The 19,101-nt window shown below is 42.9% G+C and overlaps 1 protein-coding gene across 3 annotated transcripts in view; it reads right to left on the reverse strand.

The window, feature by feature from the left end:
* Nucleotides 1-19,101, reverse strand: part of LOC306771514 (cGMP-dependent protein kinase 1-like) — a gene marked incomplete at its 5' end in the record, with an annotated part of 208,945 nt that overhangs the window by 77,021 nt on the left and 112,823 nt on the right. For all 3 annotated transcript variants that reach the window (XM_079260682.1, XM_079260683.1, XM_079260681.1), the window contains 4 exons: nt 4,944-5,009; nt 5,871-5,965; nt 6,045-6,122; nt 6,189-6,252. In XM_079260682.1, the coding sequence (XP_079116808.1) occupies nt 4,944-5,009; nt 5,871-5,965; nt 6,045-6,122; nt 6,189-6,252 (303 nt within the window). The remainder of the gene's footprint in view (nt 1-4,943; nt 5,010-5,870; nt 5,966-6,044; nt 6,123-6,188; nt 6,253-19,101) is intronic.

Raw genomic sequence — 19,101 nt, forward strand, 5'->3', positions numbered from 1 at the left:
CGTGGCAGAGCATATGATAGATACAAGAAAATAAAACATGGGGCTCATTTGTACACAGCAGGAGGTAAAACCTTAAGGCTTGTCCCATTAGCATTAGCATCACCTGCATCAGGTTAAGTCACGTTTCAGTCACGGCAAAAATAACTTTATATCAGTAGCAAAAGTTACCGACTGCATTGATGGTGATCTTAAAGTTGCAAAGGCACCTCTTTCCAACATGGTTGATGCCGTCTTCACCTGTTTTTTTCCCAAATGTCTGCAAAATGCCAAACAGGCTGCAGCTGGCGGAGATGCAGGTGCATTATCAGCAAAAAATAATGTAATCCATCTGTTCCTGGTAGTTTGGTCCGCTGATGAAGGGAGAGAAAAAACATCCTGGTGTTGGTTTTAGCAACAGATAACCGAGCAGTGGACATGGGACCGCTGTTTCCACATCTTCTTTCTCTTTTTTCCATTCTAAAATTGCCAACCCTTTGCTTGTCCTCTTGGACCATTGTTTCACGCCAGTGTTGGTCTGTCCAAACCACAAACAGATTTTCACACCATCAATTTGATGTGGACACAAAGCACATTTAGAATAATAGAAGGCTATTGTTAATCACTCTTTCAGAATAAAACATTTTATGACAACCCATGTTGCACAACACATGCACTTTACCTTAACCCGATTTGGCCTGTTGTCCACACCACGACGCAGATTTATGCACTCAAAAACTATGTTTTTAAATACGTCGAACCAAAGTGAAGACTTGGGAATTCTCCATTTGCACGTGTGCATTTGGACATGTATAACTGGAGGTTTTGGATTTTTAAACGTCACCATCTGCAACAGAAAAGGCCATGGCGTCACATGTGCGACCTTTGTTTCTGTAACTGAGGGTCTTGTTCATGCGCCTATACTTTTATGACATGTAAAATAAGAACACAAATAGGTTCTGCAGAACTGGCATAGCCGCCGCCTTTAATTATGAGTCAGGATCGTCAAACTTTCACCAACACAATACAGCCTTTCAAAATAAAGGCACACCACATACTTAACTCTTTTACATACACAACAGCATAGATGTCCTCAAAACTGTGATGGCGCTATCTGTTGTCAATGCGCTTGTGTTTGTTTTTACAAGCTCAAATACCACTCCACATAAACAATCAAGGGAAAAGGACGACATTAAGGACAGTTACTTTCTGCCACCTAACCAGATCACGTTGGTGGCATGTTTCCTGTTTTGTGGAAGTGACACTGTGAGACAGAAGGTTATTCTGATTGGATAGGATTAGGGGTGTTATCGCCGCTTAAAGGTTTGATATGCTTATGAATGTGCTTAACAACGCGGTTTTGCAGATATGGATGGATAGATTTGCTTTTGAGAAACGAGTTTGTGTGGACTCATTTTTTTTTCACTGGCCGGAGGGGGGGGGATATTCATTCATTCATTCTCCAAACCACTTAATCCAACGAAGGGTCGGGAGAAGCTAGTCTATCCCAGTAGTCTTGCCAGCTTGCCAGTCCATCACAGGGCGGGGGAAGATATTTGGTTTTTAAAAAGCCAGGCTACGTGTGCACAAGGTCTGAACTTCCTAAATTAACACCGGAGGAGGCTAAATTGGTCGACTCCCCTATTACTCTAGAGGGATTGCTCAAGGCTGTTCAGGCCATGAACAAAGGTATAGAAGGTATTCCTGTGGAGCTTTATCTGGCTCTTTGGGATATGCTAGGCCCAATTTGGTTAGACACGTTAAATTATGCAATTAATAAAGGCTTTTTTTTATTCACATTTAAATACAGTCTTTATTAGTCATTCCTAAACTTGATAAAGACCCTTTGGAAACATTAGCTACTCTCCTATCTCCTTAATTAATACTGATCTTAAAATATTGGGAAGCTCATCAGCCCAGAGCAAACAGGGTTTATCAAGAGTTGTCTGGGTGCCGACATCGTCCGTCAACTTTTACATGTACTGTCATGACGTCATGGTGGAGAGGATTTTTGGGGCTTCCCTGAAGGCACCTTGATTAGACTCTAATTCCAAACCCTCCCCCTATTTAAGCAACAGTCCTTCCCCTTTCTGACTACCAGATTGTCAGAGCTTTTTCCCCTGCACGCATCAAGCCTTTTGTATGTCTTCCTCACAGCCTGTGTATGACCTGCTTTTCCTCCTCCTGGTTTCCGAGCCTGTCTGCCAGTCTGGAACTCTGCCTCCGCTGATTAAGTCTCTCTGGTTTTTTGGAACTCTGAACATCTACTGGATTTTGGATCACGTCTCCTTATTCCCTGTTCTGGACACAACTCTTTCGGGTACGTTATAGCCAATTTGCAGTAACATATCCTGAGCTTGATTTTCAAGAAGACTGGTCTGTTTTTCCATCTCTACAGAGAAACAAGCTAAATATTTTACGTACCAACAATCCAAATAAAATCTCTACTTTTGACAGTCCTGGGGTTTTGCTGCTGAAAACATTTCATGTACCAAGAGCCGCACATAATATTTCTTCTGCCTGGGGCTTGCTATTCCTTGACGCAGACAAGGCGTTCTATTGCCTGGAATGACCTTTTCTTGTGGAGTGTTCTGAAATAGTTTGGTTATAAGTTTATAAGCATGATTTAAACACAATGGAAATCCATTTGCCCAAGTATGTATAGGAGGAATTCTCTCAACACAATTTTATATAGACAATTTTATAGACAAGAGGACCCTCTGTCCCCTTTGATCTTTATCATTTCTATTGAACCTCTTCTATTGACCCTCTTATAGCCTATTGGCAGAAACTAGACTTTTATAGCAAAGCTATGTATGGAACCGCAAACGACCCAGCATAAAACGGTCTGCCCTTCAATGTGGCAGAAGGGGTTGGTGGACTGGACAAATTTAAAGCTTTATCACTGGGCATTGGTCTTAAAAAATCAGAAGTGCTGTTTTGATGATAATAACAACGTTATTGGCATAGAGAGATGGCGGAGATGGAGGTGCATTATCAGCAAAAAATAATGTAATCCATCTGTTCCTGGTAGTTTGGTCCGCTGATGAAGGGAGAGAAAAAACATCCTGGTGTTGGTTTTAGCAACAGATAACCGAGCAGTGGACATGGGACCGCTGTTTCCACATCTTCTCACAGCTTGTTGATAACGGTGACTGAGGCAGGCCCAGCAGGTGTATTTAGGCGTAGAAGAGGGGTGGGTTGATGCAATTAGCTCCCAGGGGTGATGAAATCCCGGGGGCGAATAAAAAAAAAACAAAAAAAAAAAAAACAATACACACGTTTTAACTTGGAAAAGTGTAGTTTTCGGATGATAACTCCTTTAACTAACTTCTCTATTAAAACTAATAAAACAATTATAGATATTAACACTATTTTTTTAAACTAACTAAACTAATTTACAAAACGCACGTTTCATGTTCAGCGGCTTGTTAAAAGTCTTTAGTAAAAATGAAGAACTCATCATCATTACATCATGTTGATAAACCTTCTAACGTGTTATTACGCAAGTAATAATATTGTTATTGGGCAAGTTAGCCTTTTCAGTAACATACTAGCATTTTGAAAAGAACTGTGCCCAAACACTGTGGGCCCCGCCAATCATGTCATTCTCCTATTTATCTTAATCTTGTTAACGTTGGTGCAGATTCAATGTGTTTCCATGGAGATATACAATGCGCAAAAAGTAAAAAAAATGGTTTGTGAACACCATGATGGTGGACACCCCATTGTCATTGCAATAGGTGTTTAAATGACGTTTTTGGTCATCTTCGGCTTCACGTGTGCCGAATTTTGTTGTACTCCGTCAAACTCCCCCCCCCCCACACACACACACACACAGCATAGAGTAATATGTTGGGGACATAATGAATATAAATAATTTGTGCAGATTCCATGTATTTCTGTGGAAATACGAGTATACTTTAATGACCAGAAAGCTTTTTGTTGTGGGTTCCCACAGGAAGAGCATTTGGCCCAAGACTTGTCATGAAGCTTCCTGCCGAATTTGGGGTCAATCGCATAAATCCCCTCAAACCATTTTGTTCAAATAAAATGCACATTAAGTGAAAAAATTGGCATATACTCCAAGATGGCGGACATTGCCATGGCAACAGGTGTTAGATGTTACACATGTGAGCTAAATTTCAGGACTTTCATGCCCCCTCACAATGCATAGTGTAATTAATGTCTTAAGAGCCTAATAAATGTAAATGTCGATTTCAGTGCAGATTGCATGTATTTCTGCAGGGATATGAGCCATGTTTCATGGCGAAGAGGCTATTTTTTCATGGGTTGCCACGGTAACACTGTTTCTCCTATTAGAAAGATTTGTATTTCTATATAGTCCCTCAGAAACATGTCATTTATCTCATGTTTCATCAGAAACATGCTGTTTATCTGATGTTGCGAGTGAAGTCCTGGTTCGTCTTTGTCGCTCGACCTCAACCAGATTCTTCAGTCAGTTTTCAGTTTTCCAGACTTTTGTCTCCTGTTCCAGGTGTTTACAGATGTGTTGTAATAATTTCATTCTGATGAAAATGTCTAAGTTTCATCATCTGACATGTTGTTCTTCTACTGGGAACAAAGGATGACTGGATGAGATTCCACTTTTGTTTGCATTTTACTCAGACTTCTTTAGACTTTAGAATTTGGTTTGTTTTCTCCTGCTTATTTGATAAATTGCAGAAATAGTAGGTAAAACAGTTGCTTATCTAACAAGTGTTAGCTGCAGCTCTGTGAGAATCTCCTCAGGACGTTAATCTCTGTCTGCTTCGTTTCTGCTTGAAGCCGTTTGGTTTAACATGCAGTTTGTAATGATGACCAGCAGAGGGTGGCATCACTAAACCATCTGACAGGCTCACAGCCAGAAACTCTCATAAACAAAGCTGATGATACTGAATTAGCCAATCAAACAGATCAATTGGGTTATCAATCTCAGTTTCACTGTGTGAGAAAAAAATACTCACTCTCTGTCGATGACCAGGCAAATGACAGTCCCAGCGGCGATAACGTTGGCTGTTCTCACATCCTCCCTTTGCACACACACACACACACACATACACACACACACACACACACACACACACACACACACACACACACACACACACACACACACACACACACACACACACACACAGTTAAAACCAAATGCATGTCAGTGGTTCATATTCACTGATCCAAAACCAGTTTCTGATTTGAACCCTGAACTCCCTGGACTCATTAGCACCTGTGCGGTTAGGAATCAAACCACCAACCAGCTCCTCAGTTAGAAAGCTGAGAAAACATTTTCTTCTCTTTCAAACTTCATAATTTTCCAACATCATCCAGAATCCCACCTGCAGGATTGACATCGAACTGGATTCATCCTCACCTGAAAGGAGGTTGGTCATGTGACCAGCATGATGTTGCTAACTGAACTATCTTTAAAATATTTTAGATACAACTGTCAGAATGTCTTGTATGTTCAGAAAGAACACAAAATATTCAATGAAACATAAAACCTTGAAAAAACACTTTAAAAACTAATCAAAAAAACATTTTATAATATAAATTAAAAATTTTAAAATGAGTGGATTCTACATAAAATATTCCACCTTGTAAAACCATTCTAGTGCTGTAAGTGAGAAATGGAATGTGCTCCTCGCCAGCGATGGGCACACCATGCAGCCAATCACATGTTAGAACAGACTAAAATCATACCATTAAGGGAATGAAGGGAAGGTGGATTTCTGGCCAACTCACAAACTGGGAAGGAAGTTAAAATTAGGCTAGGCTAAGTTTTGGGTCATACTGGGATCTCTAAGAATCCACTCTGACAATGCTCTTGACGAACTCTGGGCCATCTGTACAAAAGCCCTGAAAGTGTAAAGTTTAGGGTCACATGACCTTACCCCTGCAGCGCTCTTTCTCCAAACCAGTCTCCTCTGGACAACTCCCGCAGGTGTATTGGCTCCTGATTGGCTGAATCAGCCTGTGTCACGTCTACCTGTAGGGGATACGGTTAAAAGATGATGAGTGAAGAAATCCACGATGATAATGTCAGTGAGGAAGAGGAAGAAGCTGACCTTCCCATTGCTGATGATGAAGAAGGTGTCTCCTCGAGCTCCCTGTCTGATGATGTACTCTCCATCTTCATAGTGAGTCTAAACACAGAAAACTGTTTCAGATTGCTGCTTTACAGCAGAGTGTCGATATGATGGAAAACTCACCTCCTCCATGACATCAGCCAATTTACTGAGAGTTTCTGCAGGAAGACCTTGGAAGGTCGGAACGCTGCGGACACAGATTAGGTTGTTGTGAAATTCATGCAGAGGAAACGGGAGGTTAACAAAAAATTCCTCAGATAAACAACATGTTTCCGAGGGAACATGAGATAAACAACAAGTTTCCGAGGGAACATGAGATAAACAACAAGTTTCCGAGGGAACATGAGATAAACAACAAGTTTCCGAGGGAACATGAGATAAACAACAAGTTTCCGAGGGAACATGAGATAAACAACACGTTTCTGAGGGAACATGAGATAAACAACACGTTTCTGAGGGAACATGAGATAAACAACATGTTTCTGAGGGAACATGAGATAAACAACAAGTTTCCGAGGGAACATGAGATAAACAACACGTTTCTGAGGGAACATGAGATAAACAACACGTTTCTGAGGGAACATGAGATAAACAACATGTTTCTGAGGGAACATGAGATAAACAACACGTTTCTGAGGGAACATGAGATAAACAACACGTTTCTGAGGGAACATGAGATAAACAACATGTTTCTGAGGGAACATGAGATGAACCACACGTTCCTGAGGGAGCATGAGATAAAAAACATGTTTCTGAGGGAACATGAGATAAACAACATGTTTCTGAGGGAACATGAGATAAACAACATGTTTCCGAGGGAACATGAGATAAACAACATGTTTCCGAGGGAGCATGAGATAAAAAACAAGTTTCCGAGGGAACATGAGATAAACAACACGTTTCTTTTTTTTTTTTTTTTTTTTTTTTTTTTTTGTCTTGTCCAGCATTTAAGCAAGCAGACTGATGTTCTGGATGCTGTGTTCTGCTGAGCAAATTTATTTTGCCAAGGGGAACTTTTGTAGATGTAATGATCCCCTTGTATTTCTTGATTCTTATTTTATTTTTCAATTTGTTTTGGATAATAGCTTGTATTACAGAGTTTATGCTACTGGACCCGACCGGAAAGGACAGGAAAGGGGCAGAAAGAGAACAGAAAAGAGAACATAAAAAAAACAAAAAAAAAAAAACAAAAGAAAGAGATCAATGCATACATGTATATGCACAAACATACCCACCTACATATATATGTATATACACTCGCACATACATTATATATATACATATATACATACATACATACATATACACATACATACACACACATGTACACATACATGCATACATAAAGATAGATATACATACATACATATACACATACATACACACACACATATATATATATATATATATATATATATATACATATATACACATATACATACTCACATACATACACATACATACACATACATATACATACATACACATACACTCACACATATGCATACATATATACATATCCATACACATACATACATACACATACACATAAGTACACACACATACCCACCCACACACATAAATATATACACCCACACAAGCCAACTCTAGATTCGTGGAGAACAAAACCATTGACAATCATGAAGACCAGAAACTAGCAAGTTAAGTCAAAAAGACAGAAAGAGAGGTACCTGCTGTTAGTGAATAAACTTGCTGGATGACTCAGTGACTGTGACACATGCAGAACATTCATGCAGAACATTCAGAGTGGAACGTGTTTAGAGAAGAGTGATCATGCCAATGTGACCCCGCCCGCCTACAGCTAGAGGAAGGCCAGGAGAACCCAGAGACCCGGGTAACCGACAGTCACCCCCAGGTACAGACCCCAACCCCCCCACTCCAGAGCCAGCCATGCATCTGCCCAGGAGGTGGCGAAGGAGGTGCCCAACCAGAGTCCCCCGCAGTCAGGGGGAACAGGCCCCAGCAGGCCCAGGCCGATCAAGGGCCGATCCCGCCGGGCACCGGCCACCTAGGGCAGACAGAGCGCAGGCCCCAGGGCCCCAAGAGCCCGTGAGCAGCCCCCCGCCCCCGCAGGCAGAGGGCACAGCCCACACCGACGGAGGACCAGGATCCCCAGACCGCCACCCAGCGGCAGCCAGGTCGCACCCCAGCGCACCAGCTGCGCCCCCGGGTACAGGACACCACCCCCCCACCACCAAACCACACACACATATACATGCATACCCCGCCCCCCCCCCCCAACACGCACTCCCCTCACACATATACATGCATACCCCCCCCCCAAACACGCACTCCCCTCTCAACCCCCATCCACACAACCCTCTGCAATCCATGCACATCATCCATAACATATACAACCCCACCCCACCTCTACTCACTCACCCATACCAAGTCACACGAACCCCAATCGCCCCCGCCCCCACACACGCTCACCCCCCCCCCCCCCACACACACACACGCTCACACCCCGCCACCCCATCCCTCTACTTCTACCCAACCACACATGCCCCACCAAACACCCCTCCACCACCCATAGCCCCCCTCCAAACTTCACCCTCACTCACACATCCCATTCCGCATATACACCCCCCCCTACACACACACACACACACACACACATACCCTCACTCCTCCAACACAGGCACACCCCAATACAACCCACGCGCCAACATACCCCTCCACACACACATCTACTCATCCTCACACATCCCTATCCCCTACCCACCTATATCCCCAACCCTAATCCCCCCCAGCCATCCCACCATCCATCTGTAACCCCATACACCCACTCCCACACATCCTCACCTCACCCCTCCATCATGTCCCATGTGAGATACCTCAGAGGGGGCAGAGGACAGGATGGCCCCGATCAGGGCCCCCATAATTACCGCCCACCACTCCCAGCGTCCCCCCCACCACCCCACAGACGCAGCCGACCCAGCACCCCCCCAGGGCCGGCGACAACCCTCCTACAGCCAGGCCAGCCCAGACTTAGGCCTAATGGACGGCACTCTTCCCCCACCCGTACCCCCCCCCAGTAAAGCCCCGAGAGCAGGGGCATGAGAAGACCCTATCGTCCCTGCCTCCCCCCCGCTTATGACTGATTGTGAAGTATGTATTAGTTGCAATTAAAACTGAGGGAATTGCCACGCGGTGTTGGGAGAGGGACCACCTAAGCAGCCCCGCCCACCATACACCGCATGCTCTTCCCCCTAATCATGTGAGTCGTCAGTGTTTTGGTGTTTGGTGTCTAAGTGTAATTAAAACTGGGAGGTGAGCCGAGGCTGGGTGCAGCGATCAAGACCACCTTGATGGCCTTTCTCACCACCCAGCGCCACGTGCACACCTCCCAATACCCTGCCTGTGTGTGATGGGGAGCGGGGAGGAAGAGGGGTTGAGGGATTTAAGTCTGGAGGAAAGTGAGCTTCCCTCCAGAAGGTGAGCCGCCCGCGGCACTGGGCATGCCCCCTACTCCCAGGGCCCCCCAAGGACCAGGACAAGCCGGGGACAGCCATCCCCGTAACCAGAGCCTTCGGCGACTCTAACCAGAGAGTCATCACCGACCCAAGAGGGGACCAACTCACCACACGCAGAAGGGGGGCACGAGGACAAAGAGGAGGCGGGGCGGCAGAAGGGGAATCCCAGACCGATTGTCCACCGCCCCCTCACTCACAGAGGACACCCCCACCTGGGGACATGAAGTCCCCACCTTGTCCACACATCGGCACCTCACACTGTCTCAGCACACACACCTACAGCCACACACACACACACACACTTCCGGACACATTCAGGTCCACCCAGCCACCCGTTCAGCCCACCCTTAAAACCATCCTCCTGACCCCCACGTCACATCCAAATCTCCCCCACTCCCATCCATCATATCTACACTTATCCACCAACCTACCACACACATGCACCACCCACTCCCCCATACATACACCCCTGCCCCCCCCCCACACACACACAGACAGCACGCCCCCCCTCCCCCCCTCCTCCCCCCCCATACACACACCCGTATACATGCACCACCGCCACTCCCCACATACACGCATCACCCCACTCCCCTACACACACGGCACTACCCCCCCCACAGACACCACGACACCCCCCCCACACACGCATCATCACACTTCCCCACCCACACACATCCACATACCTATGTACCGCCACCAGTCCTCAACGCACACCCCCTACACACATCCCTCCATACACACTCACATCCCATCCACACTATCAAACACCCCCCACTCAACAAGTCCCAGGGTCGCAACCAGGCACCAGAGCACGTACCTGCCCGCCGCCGCAGCGGCAGGTCCAGGTCAGCCCAGCCCCCCCCCGGCACAAGCCGACCCCCCACCCCCAAGAGACAGGGGACAACCCCGGGCACCGGAGCCCGGGACCCCGCCCAGCCCACCCCACGGCGGCACAGGCGCCCGTTACGGAGTCACGCCCGCCAACCCATCCCCCGCCAGCGACCTCGCCCCGCCGCTGCGCGGCAACTCCAGCCGCTGGCCCATCCAGGTCCACAGTAGGGCTAGAAACCTAGCCACTCCAGCAATGGAGCAGTCAAAATCCCCCCCCCAGGAGCCCACCACAGACCCACAGCCCCCAGAGAACCCCAACCGGCCACCAACCCCGAGCGCAATAAGGTCACATTCTCCCCCCCGTACTAAGTGATGGAGCTGATCACAGGGGACCAGAGGGAATAAAGTTCAGCTGACTGATCTCTTGAGGAGGCAGACATCATCTCGACACTGATGTGATCTAATAAGAGATTTCTGAACTGCTGGATACACAGACTTTGTTTGCTTTTCCAGTTTAGAAGGATAGTTTTCTTTGCGATACATAAACTGGTGAGGACTAAGTTTGCAGAATTAAATTCTATGTTAATTTCACCCAAGTAACCCAGTAGGCCCAGTTTGGGGTTTGTAGGGATGTTACATTTGAAGCAATTTGACAGATCTTTACATACCTGAAACCAGAATTCCTGGACAGGTGGGCAAGACCACAAAGCATGGTAGTAGCTGTCAATTGTGTTGCCAGTGCAGTGTGGACAGATGTTTGATTGTGACAGACCCATCCTGAACATCCTGTGTCCTGTATAATGAGTTCTATGCAGAATTTTAAATTGTATTAGTTGCATGTTTGAATTCTTAGTCATTGTAAATGTATTTGAACAGATTTGTGACCATTCATTTTGGTCAAAGTTACTGGATAAGTCTGCTTCCCATTTAGAAGTTGGGAGACATATGGAATCGTCTAGCTTTGATAGTAATCTATATATTTTGGATAACAGTTTCGGGGCATTGAGATTTAAGAATTCTGCAGCCCTGATAGGTAGCTGCAAGTTTAATTGATCAGGGGTGTATTTCTTACCTATAATAGATTTAAGTTGGTGGTATTCTAAGAATTTTGTGCTGCTGATTTCATATCGTGAAGTAATTGTATCAAAAGGGAGAAAGTTCCCATTTTCTATTAAATGTTCTAACTGTTTTATTCCTTTATTCTTCCACTGAGGGAAGTTTATCATTTTCCGGTTTTGCTGGATGTCGGGATTGTTCCAAATAGGTGTAAGTTTGCATGGAATAAGCAAGGATTTGGTTAGTTTAAGAAATTCCCACCAGGCCATTAGTGAGGAGCTGATATTAATGCTTTTAAAGCATTTTTGGCGTTTGACAGCTGTGCTGATAAATGGCAGGTCTGAAATTGCCATATCCTCACACATAGCTTCTTCTATATTAAGCCATGGTTCATCTAGATAGCTAGGTTTAAGCCATTTAGAGATGTATTGTAGTCTATTGCTTATAAAGTAATTTTGGAAATTAGGCAAGTCTAAGCCACCGCTATCTTTAGTCTTCTGGAGTGTTTTTAGACTAATCCGTGGTGGTTTGTCTTTCCAGAGAAATCTAGTAACATTAGAGTCCAGTGATTTAAACCAGGTGGAGGGAGGTTTAATGGGGATCATTGAAAACAGATAATTGATTTTAGGTAGAATCATCATTTTTATAGTTGCAACTCTTCCCATTAGTGATATGGGTAAAGATTTCCACCGTGTGAGATCGTCCTCAATTGTTTTTAGTAGAGGGACATAATTTAGCTTTATAAGGTCTGACAGTCTGGGTGAGATGTTTATTCCCAAGTATCTAATATCTCCTGACTGTAAAGCAGTGTCAGGAGTATTATGGAAGGAACAGTTGATGGGTAGAACGGTGGTTTTAGACCAATTAATGGAATATTCAGAAATTGATGAGAATTTATTGATGAGTGCGATTGTCTGACAGATGGATGATTGTGAATTTTGAAGGAAAAGTAATACATCATCAGCATAAAGACTGGTCTTATGCTCCATATTTCTACAGTTAATGCCTTTAATGTCTTTGTTTTGTCTAATGCTAGCTGCTAAGGGTTCAATAAAGATTGCAAAAAGTGAGGGGGAGAGTGGACAGCCTTGTCTGGTGCCTCTCTGCAATCTGAAGCTGTGAGAAGTTTGATCATTTGTCCTGACGCATGCATTTGGATTGCTATACAGTATCTTTATCCAGTCGATAAACGATGAGCCAAACCCGAATTTTCTTAATGTTGCAAATAAGAATTTCCAGTTCACCCTGTCAAATGCTTTTTCAGCATCTAGAGAGATTATTGTAGTTTCCAGGTTATGTATGGTGGCATAATCAATTAGATTTATTAGTCTGCGCGTATTAGTGGTGGAATGTCGTCCCTTGATAAATCCTGTTTGATCAGGATGTATGATAAGTGGAGTTATTTTTTCTAGTCTTGTAGCAAGCACTTTACTGATTATTTTAAGATCTACGTTCATTAGTGATATTGGACGATAACTAGATGGGAGTTTGGGGTCTTTTCCTGGTTTTAGTATTACTGTAATACTAGCCAAATTCATGTTTTGAGATATTTGGCCTTTTTCCTTAATTTCTAAAACCATTTTATAAAAAGTGGGTGCTAGTATAGACCAAAATTCTTTATAATATTCAACTGGAAAACCGTCTGGTCCTGGAGCTTTATTGCTGGGCATGTGTTTTAAAGCTTCATGTAGTTCCCCTACTGAAATGGGTGCGTCCAAAACCATTTCCTGATCCTGTTGTAACTTTGGAAGATTGAGGTAGCTGAGAAATTCCTCAATGCTGTTCCTCCGTTTCTGAGGGAACATGAGATAAACAACACGTTTCTGAGGGAACATGAGATAAACAACACGTTTCCGAGGGAACATGAGATAAACAACAAGTTTCCGAGGGAACATGAGATAAACAACACGTTTCCGAGGGAACATGAGATAAACAACACGTTTCTGAGGGAACATGAGATAAACAACATGTTTCTGAGGGAACATGAGATAAACAACACGTTTCTGAGGGAACATGAGATAAACAACACGTTTCTGAGGGAACATGAGATAAACAACATGTTTCTGAGGGAACATGAGATAAACAACACGTTTCTGAGGGAACATGAGATAAACAACACGTTTCTGAGGGAACATGAGATAAACAACATGTTTCTGAGGGAACATGAGATGAACCACACGTTTCTGAGGGAGCATGAGATAAACAACATGTTTCCGAGGGAACATGAGATAAACAACAAGTTTCCGAGGGAACATGAGATAAACAACACGTTTCTGAGGGAACATGAGATAAACAACATGTTTCTGAGGGAACATGAGATAAAAAACATGTTTCTGAGGGAACATGAGATAAACAACATGTTTCTGAGGGAACATGAGATAAACAACATGTTTCCGAGGGAACATGAGATAAACAACATGTTTCCGAGGGAGCATGAGATAAAAAACAAGTTTCCGAGGGAACATGAGATAAACAACACGTTTCCGAGGGAACATGAGATAAACAACACGTTTCTGAGGGAACATGAGATAAACAACACGTTTCTGAGGGAACATGAGATAAACAACACGTTTCTGAGGGAACATGAGATAAACAACACGTTTCCGAGGGAACATGAGATAAACAACAAGTTTCCGAGGGAACATGAGATAAACAACACGTTTCCGAGGGAACATGAGATAAACAACACGTTTCCGAGGGAACATGAGATAAACAACATGTTTCTGAGGGAACATGAGATAAACAACACGTTTCTGAGGGAACATGAGATAAACAACACGTTTCTGAGGGAACATGAGATAAACAACACGTTTCTGAGGGAACATGAGATAAACAACACGTTTCTGAGGGAACATGAGATTAACCACATGTTTCCGAGGGAACATGAGATAAACCACACGTTTCCGAGGGAACATGAGATAAACCACACGTTTCCAAGGCAACATGAGATAAACAACACGTTTCCGAGGGAACATGAGATAAACAACACATTTCCGAGGGAACATGAGATAAACAACACGTTTCTGAGGGAACATGAGATAAACCACATGTTTCCGAGGGAACATGAGATAAACAACATGTTTCTGAGGGAACATGAGATAAACAACACGTTTCTGAGGGAACATGAGATAAACCACATGTTTCCGAGGGAACATGAGATAAACCACACGTTTCCGAGGGAACATGAGATAAACAACACGTTTCTGAGGGAACATGAGATAAACAACACGTTTCCGAGGGAACATGAGATAAACAACACGTTTCCGAGGGAACATGAGATAAACAACACGTTTCCGAGGGAACATGAGATAAACCACATGTTTCCGAGGGAACATGAGATAAACAACACGTTTCCGAGGGAACATGAGATAAACCACATGTTTCCGAGGGAACATGAGATAAACAACACGTTTCCAAGGGAACATGAGATAAACAACATGTTTGTGAGGGAACATGAGATAAACCACATGTTTCCGAGGGAACATGAGATAAACAAGACGTTTCTGAGGGAACATGAGATAAACAACATGTTTCTGAGGGAACATGAGATAAACAACATATTTCTGAGGGAACATGAGATAAACAACACGTTTCTGAGGGAACATGAGATAAACAACACGTTTCTGAGGGAACATGACATAAACCACACGTTTCCGAGGGAACATAAGATAAACAACATGTTTCTGAGGGAACATGAGATAAACAACATGTTTCTGAGGGAACATGAGATAAACAACATGTTTCTGAGGGAACATGAGATTAACAACATGTTTCTGAGGGAACATAAGATAAAGCACACGTTTCTGAGGTAACATGATAATAAACAACACGTTTCTGAAGGAACATGAGATAAACAACATGTTTCTGAGGGAACATGAGATAAACAACATGTTTCTGAGGGAACATGAGATAAACAACATGTTTCTGAGGGAACATAAGATAAACCACACGTTTCTGAGGGAACATGAGATTAACAACATGTTTCTGAGGGAACATAAGATAAACCACACGTTTCTGAGGTAACATGATAATAAACAACACGTTTCTGAAGGAACATGAGATAAACAACATGTTTCTGAGGGAACATGAGATAAACAACATGTTTCTGAGGGAACATGAGATAAACAACATGTTTCTGAAGGAACATGAGATAAACAACATGTTTCTGAGGGAACATGAGATAAACAACATGTTTCTGAGGGAACATAAGATAAACCACACGTTTCTGAGGGAACATGAGATAAACAACACGTTTCTGAGGGAATATGAGATAAACAACATGTTTTTGAGGGAACATGAGATAAACAACACGTTTCTGAGGGAACATGAGATAAACAACACGTTTCTGAGGGAACATCAGATAAACAACATGTTTCTGAGGGAACATGAGATGAACCACATGTTTCAGAGGGAACATGAGATAAACAACACGTTTCCGAGGGAACATGAAATAAACCACACGTTTCCGAGGGAACATTAGATAAACAACATGTTTCTGAGGGAACATGAGATAAACAACATGTTTCTGAGGGAACATGAGATAAACAACATGTTTCTGAGGGAACATAAGATAAACCACACGTTTCTGAGGGAACATGAGATTAACAACATGTTTCTGAGGGAACATAAGATAAACCACACGTTTCTGAGGTAACATGATAATAAACAACACGTTTCTGAAGGAACATGAGATAAACAACATGTTTCTGAGGGAACATGAGATAAACAACATGTTTCTGAGGGAACATGAGATAAACAACATGTTTCTGAAGGAACATGAGATAAACAACATGTTTCTGAGGGAACATGAGATAAACAACATGTTTCTGAGGGAACATAAGATAAACCACACGTTTCTGAGGGAACATGAGATAAACAACACGTTTCTGAGGGAATATGAGATAAACAACATGTTTTTGAGGGAACATGAGATAAACAACACGTTTCTGAGGGAACATGAGATAAACAACACGTTTCTGAGGGAACATCAGATAAACAACATGTTTCTGAGGGAACATGAGATGAACCACATGTTTCAGAGGGAACATGAGATAAACAACACGTTTCCGAGGGAACATGAAATAAACCACACGTTTCCGAGGGAACATTAGATAAACAACATGTTTCTGAGGGAACATGAGATAAACAACACGTTTCTGAGGGAACATGAGATAAACAACACGTTTCTGATGGAACATGAGATAAACAACACGTTTCTGAGGGAACATGAGATAAACCACATGTTTCAGAGGGACCATGAGATAAACAACACGTTTCTGAGAGAACATGAGATAAACAACACGTTTCTGAGGGAACATGAGATAAACAACATGTTTCTGAGGGAACATGAGATAAACAACATGTTTCTGAGGGAACATGAGATAAACAAAACGTTTATGAGGGAACATGAGATAAACAACACGTTTCTGAGGGAACATGACATAAACCACATGTTTCCGAGACAACATGAGATAAACAACATGTTTCGGAGGGAACATAAGATAAACAACACGTTTCTGAGGGACCATGAGATAAACAACACGTTTCTGAGGGAACATGAAATAAACAACATGTTTCTGAGGGAACAGAAGATAAACAACACGTTTCTGAGGGAACATGAGATAAACAACATGTTTCCGAGGGCACATGAGATAAACAACACGTTTCCGAGGGAACATGAGATAAACCACACGTTTCCGAGGGAACATAAGATAAACAACATGTTTCTGAGGGAACATGAGATAAACAACATGTTTCTGAGGGAACATGAGATGAACAACATGTTTCTGAGGGAACATAAGATAAACCACACGTTTCTGAGGTAACATGATAATAAACAACACGTTTCTGAGGGAACATGAGATAAACAAAATGTTTCTGAGGGAACATGAGATAAACAACATGTTTCTGAGGGAACATGAGATAAACAACATGTTTCTGAGGGAACATAAGATAAACAACACCTTTCTGATGGAACATGAGATAAACCACATGTTTCCGAGGGAACATGAGATAAACAACACGTTTCCGAGGGAACATAAGATAAACAACATGTTTCTGAGGGAACATAAGATAAACAACACGTTTCTGAGGGACCATGAGATAAACAACAAGTTTCTGAGGGAACATGAGATAAACCACATGTTTCCGAGGGAACATGAGATAAACAACACGTTTCTGAGGGAACATGAGATAAACAACACGTTTCTGAGGGAACATGAGATAAACAACACGTTTCTGAGGGAACATGAGATAAACAACATGTTTCTGACGGAACATGAGATAAACAACACGTTTCTGAGGGAACATGAGATAAACAACACGTTTCTGAGGGAACATGACATAAACCACATATTTCCGAGGGAACATGAGATAAACAACACGTTTCTGAGGGAACATGAGATAAACCACATGTTTCCGAGGGAACATGAGATAAACCACATGTTTCCGAGGGAACATGAAATAAACAACATGTTTCTGAGGGAACATAAGATAAACAACACGTTTCTGAGGGAACATGAGATAAACAACATGTTTCTGAGGGAACATGAGATAAACAACACGTTTCTGAGGGAACATGAGATAAACCACTTGTTTCTGAGGGAACATGAGATAAACAACACGTTTCTGAGGAAACATGAGATAAACAACACGTTTCTGAGGGAACATGAGATAAACCACACGTTTCCGAGGGAACATGAGATAAACCACATGTTTCCAAGGCAACATGAGATAAACAACACGTTTCCGAGGGAACAGGAGATAAACAACACGTTTCCGAGGGAACATGAGATAAACCACACGTTTCCGAGGGAACATGAGATAAACCACATGTTTCTGAGGGAACATGAGATAAACAACACGTTTCCGAGGGAACATGAGATAAACAACACGTTTCCGAGGGAACATGAGATAAACAACACGTTTCCGAGGGAACATGAGATAAACCACATGTTTCCGAGGGAACATGAGATAAACAACACGTTTCCGAGGGAACATGAGATAAACCACGTTTCCGAGGGAACATGAGATAAACAACACGTTTCCGAGGGAACATGAGATAAACAACATGTTTCTGAGGGAACATGAGATAAACCACATGTTTCCGAGGGAACATGAGATAAACAACACGTTTCTGAGGGAACATGAGATAAACAACATGTTTCTCAGGGAAAATGAGATAAACAACATGTTTCTGAGGGAACATGAGATAAACAACACGTTTCTGAGGGAACATGAGATAAACAACACGTTTCTGAGGGAACATGACATAAACCACACGTTTCCGAGGGAACATAAGATAAACAACATGTTTCTGAGGGAACATGAGATAAACAACATGTTTCTGAGGGAACATGAGATTAACAACATGTTTCTGAGGGAACATAAGATAAACCACACGTTTCTGAGGTAACATGATAATAAACAACATGTGTCTGAGGGAACATGAGATAAACAACATGTTTCTGAGGGAACATGAGATAAACAACATGTTTCTGAGGGAACATGAGATAAACAACATGTTTCTGAGGGAACATAAGATAAACCACACGTTTCTGAGGGAACATGAGATAAACAACACGTTTCTGAGGGAATATGAGATAAACAACATGTTTTTGAGGGAACATGAGATAAACAACACGTTTCTGAGG

Source organism: Telmatherina bonti (assembly GCF_933228915.1).
Source record: "Telmatherina bonti genome assembly, chromosome: 21".
NCBI classification, from domain to species: domain Eukaryota; kingdom Metazoa; phylum Chordata; class Actinopteri; order Atheriniformes; family Telmatherinidae; genus Telmatherina; species Telmatherina bonti.